At 37.9% G+C, this 13,180-nt stretch overlaps 1 protein-coding gene across 1 annotated transcript; it reads right to left on the bottom strand.

Moving 5' to 3' along the window:
• Positions 1-11,467, bottom strand: LOC110785328 (binding partner of ACD11 1). Its single transcript, XM_021989765.2, has 8 exons — positions 11,278-11,467; positions 11,089-11,192; positions 10,899-10,974; positions 2,387-2,455; positions 2,230-2,295; positions 1,368-1,693; positions 633-756; positions 1-459 (listed from the first exon to the last, which is right to left on the bottom strand). The coding sequence occupies exons 1-8, from the start codon at positions 11,281-11,283 to the stop codon at positions 442-444; spliced, it is 789 nt and encodes a 262-aa protein (XP_021845457.1). The 5' UTR covers positions 11,284-11,467; the 3' UTR covers positions 1-441.
• Positions 11,468-13,180: the final 1,713 nt, after the last annotated feature.

Here is a 13,180-nt window from a genome sequence, read left to right as displayed (position 1 = left end):
TCACGAAAGCTTCTCATATTTAAATATTGCAAGATTTGGTCAAACCTAAACAACCCATTTGAATGTAAATTATACACAAACATAACATGCGATACCATTAAAAATCAACTATAAAGTCATAAAGAATAGTGTTGTTGTTGACAAAGAATTACAAATATATATATTTCAAATCAAAACTTCGGTTTTAATAAAACAAAGATCACACATGACACAACCTTACTCCTGGTACTTTTTACCTGGAGAACAAACAAGATGACATATTCTTCGGGACGACGCTTCAAAGGCGCACCATTGCAGCATCTTAAGAATGTTTCAATATCTGACTCCAAAAATGACATCTTACTTCGGAATATGCTTGCAGATCGACCGGACTGGGGATATCATGCACTGAGAATACCAGCTTCGGTTACTCAAAGTAGTCCAGGATTTTTTTGGCTATGGCTATGCAGCTATTGGATCCTGTCATTCATGAATACGGAGTAACATTTAACACAAACTGATATATAACCAAGTTTTTATAGTGTTACTCGCCTGCTCTAATCCATCATCATATACATTTGCAAATGATGAATCTACAAGATAGCAACGAACTTGATAGAAACTAAGAAAAGGAGGTAGTCTGAAGAACCCACCTTCGCCGTAAGATTTGACATAGCTGTGTTGAACTTCTGTCTAGTTTTCGAGCCAGCAACATGACTGACCTTTGAAACCTTGCTAAAAGCACCATTAAACCATGCTGCTCCTGCAGTTACATACCTGTACAGAGCCAAAACAGATAATTTTACCAAAACAATTTACAAAATATTACTAATTCATTGTCACAGTAAATATTCCATGCCAAGTGAGGCCAACAAAAGAAGCATTTTCATTAACTGTGTTTCCTAAGAGGGTGAAAGGGGGGGGGGGGGGGGGGGGTGGGGGTGGTGAGGAGAGGTTTTCCACCTTATTTAAAAGAAATTGTTTTCCTGCAGGTTTCAGGTACAATCAATCAACCTGATTATGTAGTTAGTCAGAGGTTATGTTTCAGACTCCCCAAACCGGTCTATAGTGAGATTTTAGGCAATCTTCTCGGGTAAACATCTTAGTAAAAGACACTACTAGCCTACCTAGTATGTTAGGCTTTTCTAGTGACTTAACCTCAGAACTATGTCAGCAACTGCAACTAACCCATTCTGAGCATGTGAGAGGGGAGTTGGCATTTAACCCACTTATCCCAGGGGCACCAAGGTCAAAATTCATCCACCACCAGGAAGGCTTTTCCACCTTACACCCCCCCCCCCCTCCAAGTCCCCCATTTCTTCAGATACCATTCACTGTGTTACAAGAAAAAACCAGAACTACCAATGTAAGGAATAAGGATCTGATACCGGCTTGACTTGACAGCTGATCCTGTATCGTTTAGTTTCCTCTCTGCTGCAAGCAGGGCTGCCATTGTTTTGTCAGAGACTTGAAGCCTTTGGTCCACAGACTTCACTTTCTCATTAACAACTGAAATGCCGACTGTGAGCTTCTCGGTGAGTCCAACTCTTTTGTCAAAGGAACTGACCTTGGCAGATGCATTAGCTGTCAACCGATGCTTCTCATCAAAAGCTTTAGCCTTGTTCACAGCATCTTGCCTTATGGCAGAACCTTTAGCTATCATACTGGAAACAACCTCTTGTGCTTTATTAACATATGCTTTGCCAGATTTAGCCTGTTGTTATATCAAATAAACTCTTAGCCCCTACAATAGCATATAGAAAGCAACATATATGATGTATCTTTTATACATTAAGGGCATGCTTTTTGGTAATGATGTTTTCTGAATTTAATTGGGAAAGGCATGGTTGTATTTGGTCCTGTAACATCATACATAGCCATGGGAAAGAAAGCAAGGATAATGACTTGATATATCCAGTTACATTTGTTTCACATTGTATACTACGGACTCTACTGAAAGGGATACTTTCACCTGCAGGTCATGGGATAAAGAAAAATACAGCAAAGGTTATTGAAGAGTATATTTGCAAAAGTGTCCCAAAAGTAACTTGCCAATTTTATATCAGGCCCAGTCAAAGGAACTTTGCAATAACTTTCAAGCAAAGACATGTATCATGAAGTGTGAATCTGAAGATATGCTTAGTAATTAGTGATATCAAATTATCACTAGATATAATTAGCATGTTCGGCTGTTCGCTTTGAATCAATCATTAGATCAAAATTTCCCTATACCAAGGGGCCCATGCTCACCTCAGCATTCGTGGACGCATCTTCAACATGTGCTGTGCTCACAGCATTTTCGACTATTCTTACTTCCTGAAGAAACAGCAATCAATGACTAAGATTGAAGATAAAGTAATGAGAGATTGAGAGTTGCACAGATTCAGGATAAGTTCAGAGACATTACCGTCTCGGGTTTTGCGACATAGTTTTCTGCAAGAGATATAGTCACAATGCGGTCAACTAAAGTTGCTCCCTGCACAGATAACAAAGATAATACAACCTAAGTTCTGAGAGCCATATTCTTTCCAGCTTAAAAAGTAAAATGATCACTAGTATGAAACGAATCTACACTCTACAGCAAAAGGTACATGGATATGGTTTATACATGCCTCATGATTACTATCTGATGCCAAAATTACAAAGTGTGATAATCAAAAATCATTTAACGGCATTGATCAAGCAACTTTATGGTTTTGTTCTGACTTAGGGGTTAATTTTTGGAAGTCCAATAACTATTTTAGTGAATTAAAATTAGTAAGGTTATAAGCTGATTGTTATAACATCTCGTGGAGCAATCAATAAAATATTTGAAAAGGCTAATTAGTTACTCAGTTAAAGCTTATGGCATGAGTGAGTTAATCTAAGTACCAGCACAACTCAAGGATTGAAAGAGATTATCACTTGCTATATAAATTTATCTGCTTTCTGAAATGAGATTATGAGAGCTGTGTACAAAATGAATCCTAACTATAGACTCCTCTCTCCCGCTCCACGCATGGACACACGTACCCTTTTCGGACACTTCTCACTGAATCTTCCCCATATTCTCACACAATAAATATTGTAGGTAGAGTTAGATGCATTCAAACAACCAAACAAGAGCTTGACCCTTTTTTTACTTCCTAGTAATCAGTGAGATGAATAAAGCAACCTATACTCCCAAACTAACGTTTTATAGATCTGTCTAAGCAGCTTAATAGGCTAATGGAACTAACTATATGATCTGTGGAGCCATGAAATCTTTTCTTACATAATCTTAGGTCTCCCCAAGATCCTGTTTCTTCTTTTTGAGTGTTTTTAACCTCACACAAACTATTTCTTTCACTGATACAAAATTCAATGTAACATTTTTAGCAGCATTGCATTTCTCCATTGATGTCCTACAGTACGTTCATATTTTCCGTTTGGTTAAGAAATTTGATTGGTTGGAAGAGATACTATATAATAAAACCTATAGGATTTCCTTATGAATTTTGAACTTTGTTTTGCAATAAATAGAAACAAAAAAGTGTGTGCTGGGAAGAGAGGTAATTTGGATCAAATAGGTTAAAGGGAACAAGTATATTCCCTACGTTCCATCATGATTATGACTCAAGGAGCTTACAGAAACAAAAAAAATAATTTTGGTGTATTTTCTTTTGGGTTAAATTGAAGCACGCACTAGGGGGGAACATGAGCTAAAGTCCAATAACCAAAGTGTTAGCACAACCAAGTGGCCGGAGCACCTCCAATGATGAGATTAAAAAGATGATCTTAAGTTTCCTAAAAAAAGGTTTGTCAATAGCCTCAAACCCTTCCCCAGCCCGTGCTTAATGAAAACAACCTCAAACCGTGGCCTAGATCATGGGATAATCATATACTCATGTGAAGCAAGAATCTCATTACGATGGAAGCAAAATGTGTGATTCGCCGTGAGGGTAGAGGATCACTATCGTGTATTAGATACTTAATATCAGAAAATACTGACTATCTGCCCATAGAAGTTCAAGGGAAGTCAAGTAAATTTCTTATAATGGTCTACAAATAAAAGGAAATGCTTATAAGCGGAACATGAGCACTTCTTTAGATCCCTGGCATACGATGATACGATACTTGCATGTTGATAGAAGAGGTATCAAACTGCAGGCTCACTTGGCAGCGTTCCTATGGATGCAAATAGAAGAATCATATCTTCTCACAAACTATATGGTGCACTAAAAACAATTAGGGAACATAACTTCAGCTCCAGTTGAAGTTGAGGGTACTTTTCACAGTAGGGAGAAGAAATCTGGGAATCTAGTAGTACCAGAGGCTTGTGCTTGATAATTGTTTAAGGAAGACTTGCATGCCTATAGATTGTAAGTTTAATCATATGCGACACACAGTGGCCCTGTGCCTGGTAGCTGCTTTTCTAGAGCTCCAAGCCACCAGTATACCCCAGGTACTCAATTTCAACCGAGTATAAAAATACAAACTTTTTCCTTTTTCAGAGGTGTTGATATGATAAAACCCTACACCAAGTGGGCCATTAACAGTATGCGCTACTGTAAATTCAAAATCCAAGAGCATTCACAAACCACTTCAGCAGTGCAGCCACATGGCCCACATGTTCGAAAAAAATTCTCCGGCCACGCATATCACCAAGCAGTTGACCATATTATAAAAATTGGCACTACCCAATTGGCAACATTTAACAAAGCTTTAGGCCACACCATGGACTTCGAAAGTTCAAACGGAAGATGGCTACCAACCTCTATGTGCATAACCAGTATTCCGAATTGAGTTTGAGCACTGAGAGGATGGTTGGGGTAACAGACTAGCCTAGGCCCTTAGGGTCTCATTTTCATGGGACTAGCTAGTAAGGTACTTGGGCAACATCAATTTTGACAGCAATTTCATTTGCCAGAGAAGAATACCAGAGTACCTGACTCTCCTCTAACACCAGGTACTTGGACAACATCGGTTCCAACAGTAATTTCATTTGCTAGAGGATAATATCAGACTCTCCTCTAGTACCAGGTGCTTGGGCAATAATCAAAACAGTAACACACCGTCTTATTCAACAACTCTAAAACGAATTAGACTTCCCCAAGCCGTCTCATTGTAACTGCTGCAACAGTTGGACTCAAATATGGTGTGCCAGACTCATCATACAAATGTTGAATTAAACTTGAAGAAACCTTGAGGTATAAGGAGTCCTAATCCTAGCAAGCTACGGTCTCTTAGACAACTAGGATTAGGAGAACTATTTAGGAGTTATCTAAATATTCAGAGAGTGTTCTAAGTGTATGAAATCTCTAGTAGAATTAGGTAATTGGTTAATTTTCAATATATAAGGATATGTCGGGTTGTGGCATAACTTAAGAGATAGTTTTGAGAGGTTGAGAGAAGCTTTAGTTTTGAGTTATTTTCTAAAGCAAATAAAGAGAGTTATTCTTTATTAAACTTTGAGTTCTTAATATCATCTTTAATTTCTAGAATTGGTATCAGAGCTTGCGACACAAATCATGGGGATACCCTGGTGACATCGACGGGAGGAACAAGAGAAGGAGGAGGACCTTCTTCAATACAATGCCCCATGCTGAACTCAACAAATTATACGGTATGGGCCATGAGAATGAAGATCTTACTCAAAGTACATAAGGTATGGGGAACCATAGAAACAGAAACGGAATCGAACGACGATGAGAAAAACAACATGGCCACAGCCTGTTCTTTCAATCGATCCCCGAGGCGCTTATCCTGCAGGTTGGAGAGTTAAACACAGCAAAGAAGGTATAGGAGGCTATCAAGGCGAGACATGTGGGAGCAGAAAGAGTCAGAGAAGCTAGGTTACAAACATTAATGGCTGACTTTGATCGAATTAAGATGAAGGACACCGAGAAAATTGATGACTTTGCCGGAAAGCTGTCTGAAATCTCATCAAAATCAGCCGCCTTAGGAGAAAATATTGAAGAGTCAAAACTGGTTAAAAAATTCCTTAAAAGCCTCCCTCGCAAGAAATATATACACATAGTGGCTTCGCTCGAACAAGTGTTAGACCTTAACACCACAAGCTTCGAAGACATCGTAGGGCGTCTAAAAGCCTATGAAGAACGTGTCTGCGAGGAAGAAGAGACTCAAGAAGATCAAAGCAAATTAATGTATGCAAACATGGAAACTCAATCAAATCGCGGCTCCAATGGTGAATATAGAGGCAGAGGTCGCGGAGGACGCTTCTATAATAGGGGAAGAGGTCGCGGACGATTCAATGGAGCAAGAGACCTGTCAAAGATAGTATGCTACCGTTGCGACAACACATGCCATTATGCCTCAAACTGTCCAGATCGATTGCTTAAACTGCAACAAACACAAGAAGATGACAACAATGATACACAAGACGCAGATGAACTTATGATGCACGAGGTGGTATACTTGAACGAAGGAAAGGTTGTACCAAGTAAATACGAAGAAAACACTGTCGATGAGAATATTTGGTACCTTGACAATGGAGCTAGCAACCACATGACTGGAGATCGACGGTACTTCTCCAAGATTGATGATTCCATTACCGGAAAGGTGAAATTTGGTGATGATTCCCGCATAGACATCAAAGGGAAAGGATTAATTGAATTCATTGACAGAAATGGTGAATCAAGAACGATGTCTGATGTTTATTTCATTCCAGATTTAAAAAGTAATATCATCAGTCTTGGGCAGGCTACGGAATCAGGTTGTGATGTGAGAATGAGAGGAGAACATCTAACAATGCATGATCGAGATGGAAAATTGCTTGTCAAGGCAATTAGATCAAGAAACAGGTTGTACAAGGTCCATATGGGGATAAAAGGCACCACTATGTGCCTACATTCAACAACGATCAGTGAATCAAGCAAATGGCATGCAAGGCTAGGACACATAAACCTTGAGACAATAAAATCCATGATACAAAGAGAACTTGTCATAGGAATCCCACACGTTAACATTGAAAAGAAAATTTGCAGTTCATGTCTACTTGGGAAGCAAACTAGACAAGTGTTTCCGCAAGCTACATCGTACCGAGCAACCAAGATACTTGAGCTCATACACGGTGACCTCTGTGGCCCCATAACACCGTGTACGACTGCCGGAAACAGGTATGTTTTCGTTCTCATCGATGATTACTCTAGATATATGTGGACAATATTGTTGAAAGAAAAGGGTGATGCTTTTAACAAATTCAAGAAGTTCAAAAGCTTGGTTGAACAAGAATCAGGAGCAAACATACAAACCTTCAGAACAGATAGAGGAGGAGAATTCTTATCACAAGAGTTTGTCTCATTTTGCGATGACTCAGGTGTAAAACGCCATCTCACAGCTCCATATACCCCTGAACAAAACGGTGTTGTAGAGAGACGTAATAGGACTCTAATGGAGATGACAAGAAGTATTCTAAAGCACATGCTCGTTCCAAACTACCTATGGGGAGAAGCAATAAGACACTCCACATACCTCTTGAATAGAATAGCTACTAGGGCACTCAAGGATAAAACTCCATATGAAGCTTTCCGTTCTAAGAAACCCAATATCAACCACCTTCGAACTTTTGGTTGCATTGGATACGCAAAAGTGGAGACACCTCACTTAAAGAAACTAGATGACAGATCGCGTATGTTAGTTCATCTAGGCACAGAACCAGGATCAAAGGCGTATCGACTGTTTGACCCACAAACTCGGAAGGTAGTAGTGAGTCGAGATGTTGTATTTGATGAAACAAAGGGATGGAACTGGAATCAAAAGAATTCGGAAGGTAATATTGCTGGAAATTTCAGGATTAGTTTTGGAGAATTCGGTAACCGTGGTATTCAAGAAACAGTGCATACCGATATTGGAACAGGACATGGAGAAACCATTGGAAATAATGGACGTTCAGAACCTCTAGTGATGATAATGATGAGGACGAGAATGAGGGGTCACGAGAACATGAGATAGAGAGCGAAGAGGTTCAAGATCAACAACCAGCATTGAGAAGAACACAAAGACAGAGCACAAAACCAAAATACCTTGAAGACTACATATTACTTGCCGAGGAAGAAGGAGAACGATTGTCATTATGCTTAAACAACGAACCAAGAGATTTCTATGAAGCAAAGGAAACCAAAGAATGGATACTTGCGTGTGAAGATGAAATACATTCGATCACAAAAAACGATACATGGAACCTCGTAGACCTTCCACATGGGGCAAAACCAATTGGTTTAAAATGGGTGTTCAAACTCAAGAAAAATTCTGACGGAAGTATTAATAAGCACAAGGCTCGACTCGTTGCTAAGGGGTATGTACAACGTTATGGAATAGACTTTGAAGAAGTGTTTGCTCCGGTAGCTCGGATTGAGACAATTCGTCTCCTTATCAGTCTTGCAGCATCCAACGGATGGGAAATACATCATCTTGATGTCAAAACGGCATTTCTAAATGGAGAGTTGAAGGAGACTGTCTATGTTACGCAACCAGAGGGTTTCATTGTGAAAGGATGTGAAGACAAAGTGTATAAGCTCAATAAAGCCTTGTATTGTTTAAGGCAAGCACCAAGGGCATGGAACGATAAACTAAATCAAAGTCTCAAGGAACTGTTTAAGAGGTGTTCAAAGGAGCCATCGGTCTATCAGAAGGTGGTAAGCGGAAACATTCTTCTGATTGCAGTTTATGTAGATGATTTGTTTGTTACAGGAACAAGTATAAAAATCATTAGCGATTTCAAGAAGGAGATGGCTTCTAAATTCGAAATGAGTGACCTTGGGAAATTAACTTATTATCTAGGAATTGAAGTGTGCCAACACGAAGGAGGAATTACATTGAATCAAAGACGCTATGCTTTGAAAATTTTGGAAGAAGCTGGGATGAAGGACTGCAATTTGGCTCACACGCCTATGGAATCTGGACTCAAGTTATCAAAATCTGAAGATGAAGAAGAAATAGATGCTACGAGCTTCAGGAAGAATGTTGGTTGCCTCCGTTACTTACTTCATACGAGACCAGACCTGTCCTATTGTGTAGGAGTATTGAGTCGATATATGCAGAATCCTAAGGAGTCCCATGGTGCAGCGATGAAGCAATGTTTGAGATATTTAAAGGGCACCACTACTCTTGGTTTAACATATACACGTTCGAACTCAATGATAACAAAACTGATAGGCTACAGTGATAGTAGTCATAATGTAGATCCAGATGACGGTAAAAGCACAACAGGTCACATATTTTACCTTGGTAAAAGTCCGATCTCTTGGTGTTCACAGAAACAAGATACAGTGGCATTGTCTTCATGTGAGGCCGAGTTCATGGCAGGTACTGAAGCAGCAAAGCAGGCAATCTGGCTTCAAGATTTGCTTGGTGAGATCACTGGATCACCATGTGAGAAGGTTCTCATTCGGATAGATAATCAATCAGCAATTGCCCTTACTAAGAACCCGGTGTTTCATGGTCGGAGTAAGCACATACACACAAGGTACCACTTCATAAGAGAATGTGTTGAGAATGGACAAGTAGAAGTTGAGCATGTTCCCGGGAGTGAACAAAAGGCAGATATTCTAACAAAGGCTCTTGGTAGGATCAAGTTCAAGGAGATGAGGGATCTCATTGGTGTACAAGACTTGGCGAAGATTGGCTTCAAGCTTAAGGGGGAGAATGTTGAATTAAACTTGAAGAAACCTTGAGGTATAAGGAGTCCTAATCCTAGCAAGCTACGGTCTCTTAGACAACTAGGATTAGGAGAACTATTTAGGAGTTATCTAAATATTCAGAGAGTGTTCTAAGTGTATGAAATCTCTAGTAGAATTAGGTAATTGGTTAATTTTCAATATATAAGGATATGTCGGGTTGTGGCATAACTTAAGAGATAGTTTTGAGAGGTTGAGAGAAGCTTTAGTTTTGAGTTATTTTCTAAAGCAAATAAAGAGAGTTATTCTTTATTAAACTTTGAGTTCTTAATATCATCTTTAATTTCTAGAAAGACATCGGCAAATCATATGATCCAAGTCTGAAGTCCTTATGATTGACATCATTTACATAGTTCCAGCTGACATACCAAAATGGCAAAATCTCCCAAATCATCAGCTCCAATCACCTTCACCCTACTTAACGTCTTAACCCCCAAATATGTCCTCTTCTCGTCACTTATGCCATTGTGCTTGAAGTAAGAAACATAAATAACTCACTACTCCAAGACCAAGTACTCCTTGTAGAATGTTCACCACATTACAAACTCCATCAGGCAATACATGACTCATCCTACACTTGTGAGTTGTGACCAGATAGTAACATCCAAAACATTTAGTGCACCTTAGTAGATTTCTTCTAAGAGCGTGTTTGGTATAACATTTTTCCAGTGTTGGAACTAGAATCAATCAACTAATTCCATTACCTATTGTTTGGTATGAGAGATGGATAATACATTCCATTTCCGAAAGTTAACCATTACCACCAATTTGTTACCATTGCTAACCTTGTGGTAACAAAGTATTTCCCTCCTCGACCTCTAATTATTTGATACAATAGATTGCTTTCCTTGAGGCTTGAGTATACCAAACAACAAATACTGGTAACACTTAACATTACCATTTCTCCTTCTTAAATGTTTCCAATTCACTTACTTTCCTATTTCATACCAAACACGCTCTAAGTTTCTTCAATGTTAGAACTCCACATTTTCTCACTTAACAAATACCTCGTGACTTTTGTGTCAACAACACTCACATCATTAAGATCGACGCCACAGTACAAACAAGTGCACTCCACAGAGTTCAATCTACAGTCTGCATTCCGGTTAAAACTTGCCAGTACAAATTCTCCTCTCCATCCCAAACAAAATTAAAATAAAATAAAAATCTAATTGAATTTCACATTTAAATATACCCTAAAACCTAATTGCAAAAATTAAATGAAGTTCGAAATCAAAATGCAAAAAAAGGAAATAAATATACCGAAAGCAGCAAGGCAATTTCGAGAGCTTTCTCTTCTCTAAAAGTAACAAATGCCGTCTTCGAGTTAGCTGATTCACTGTTACCCAGAAAAGAATGAAGAAAAACAAAAAGTACCCATTAATTAATATCCAAAATTAGAAATAAAAACAAAGTAATAATCCAAAAAATAATTAGTAAGTAAAGAACAAACCGTTGGATCTCAATGTGGTTAATATCACCAGAAAACGAGAAGAAATCATAAATTTCTCTCTCAGTAGCTAGATCTGATAAATTCGCAACTCTAACTGTTGTAGTCTGATAACAAAAAAAAGCAAAAACAAATTCAAAAACTTTGAAAAATTAGAGCAGAAAAAGAAGAAATGTTTGAAATTAGAGATACCTGCATTATAAAGGACAGAGGAATTTCTCTCTCCTGAATTTTGGTAATGGGGATTTTTTGCTAATAATTATCCAGCGAGAGAGACATTAACAGAGTGGGAGTGGGTGTTGCTTTTAAGAGTTTCAAAGGGAAGGGAGACAACTCAGATGATTAATTTTGACTATACCAGAGTTGACTACTTGGGATTGGGTTGGACTGTTGGGGGCTATCTCCTGCCTGCCTGGCTGCGGCCTTCTCCGCAAACGCAACTTACCTACCAAAAAAAAAGTGCGGATGAGACAGAGATAATTTGTAAGTTACTTGAGTTTAAAGCTATTAAACGCGGTTTAATTCAATTGAATTAAGAAATAATAAGTTGAGTTAAGTTTAGTAACTCGTTATACGTATTGAAAAGCTCGAGATAAACTTTACGTTTAGATTTTGATTACTCTGAATGTACTACTCCACATTTTAAATTTTATTACGTCTAAATACATTGTTTTATGTTTTACTATCTTATGAAAAATTTATTATAACTTACTATCATACAAACCTTTTTTTTTGCAACCAGTTGACATATTACGCTTAAATTTTGTCATCCACTAATGTCTAGTTATCAATTCCCTAGTTTTGTCATTTTTCCTCTTCGGTTGCCTCACAAGAAGTCTAATAACATTTTGCTTTGAATCTTAAGTTCAAGTTAATTATAAGAAGATACTTAAAATTAGTTCCAAGGCTTTATTTTGTAGTTAAAATCGATAAACTTGATGCTCACACGAGGCAATTTTCGATTATAACAAGTACGAATTTTGATATTTTAGTTCGTCATTAGGGTTTATAGTTTTACTACCGACTTGTATTTTTTAAGTTCCACGAATAATTTTTATATTAGATTCCAAAACTCTTCCCCCAATAAAAAAAGATGGCTTATGCCCCATGCGTCGTGTCGTCGTATCAGCATTAGGAGGAGACATTGACATGTGTTTGTTCAAAAAATCAAGAATGTATAAGTTTAGCATAGATTTTCAATATTGGTCATAATAAGGTTATTGCACGTTAGTGATGTCACTATTTGTTTATTTTTTTATTGGGTAATATCGTAGTGGGTCGAAACCTATTTCGAATGGATTACTCAAGTTAGCGGGATAAATTCTTTAGAATAGGGGAATTGAATACCTTAAGTTTCAATAGTGGGAGTTGAATCCTAAACCTTCAACCTTTCGATTAAAAGTGCTCTCCTTTCCACTAGGCTAGAGCTATTAGTAATTTTTAAAAGTTGCCAACTAATTTGAAGATTTATTTCGTACACAGTCGGTCAATTATTGTGTAAGTTTTGAGGAAGTTTTTGTTACCCATGCTATCTATTATATAGAAGAACACTTTTGCAATTGTATGTTCCACTTTAATAGAAACTACTACTAGAGAGTAGATTATTGATGTGCCAACTCATTGGCACTTGTGAGTACTGGCAGACCCACCATTCGGTATAGTGGGCCATGTGCCCCACCATTTTTTATTTTGAAAATAAAATAAAATTGGGCGATGTTAAACAAATTAGCATATATAGACATTATGCACAAAATGATAAGATTTGGATCCTTTATGTGGCTCACTAGTATTAAGTTCGATTCTCAAGTCTCAACTCAATCATGTTTGTTTTTCTTTTTCTTTCATAAAACTTCCCTTAAATTGTGCAACAAAAAGTTTTCGTAATAAAACTATCAAGTACTATATTTACGAAAATGTCATTTGATTGAGAAATTTTTTGCAATCACTGAAATTAACTTGGAGACCTCTCCTTTCAAGAGACCGAGAGACAAAGAATACCTATTGTTTAAGGGACGGGTCACAAGAAAATGTGACTTTGTTTAAGGTTAGGAACCTAGGAGCAAAAGAGTCCAACAACCTTAAATTTGGCCATCCT

This window comes from Spinacia oleracea, chromosome 6 (assembly GCF_020520425.1).
Source record: "Spinacia oleracea cultivar Varoflay chromosome 6, BTI_SOV_V1, whole genome shotgun sequence".
NCBI lineage: Eukaryota > Viridiplantae > Streptophyta > Magnoliopsida > Caryophyllales > Amaranthaceae > Spinacia > Spinacia oleracea.
This window is presented reverse-complemented; position numbering and strand designations above follow the sequence as displayed.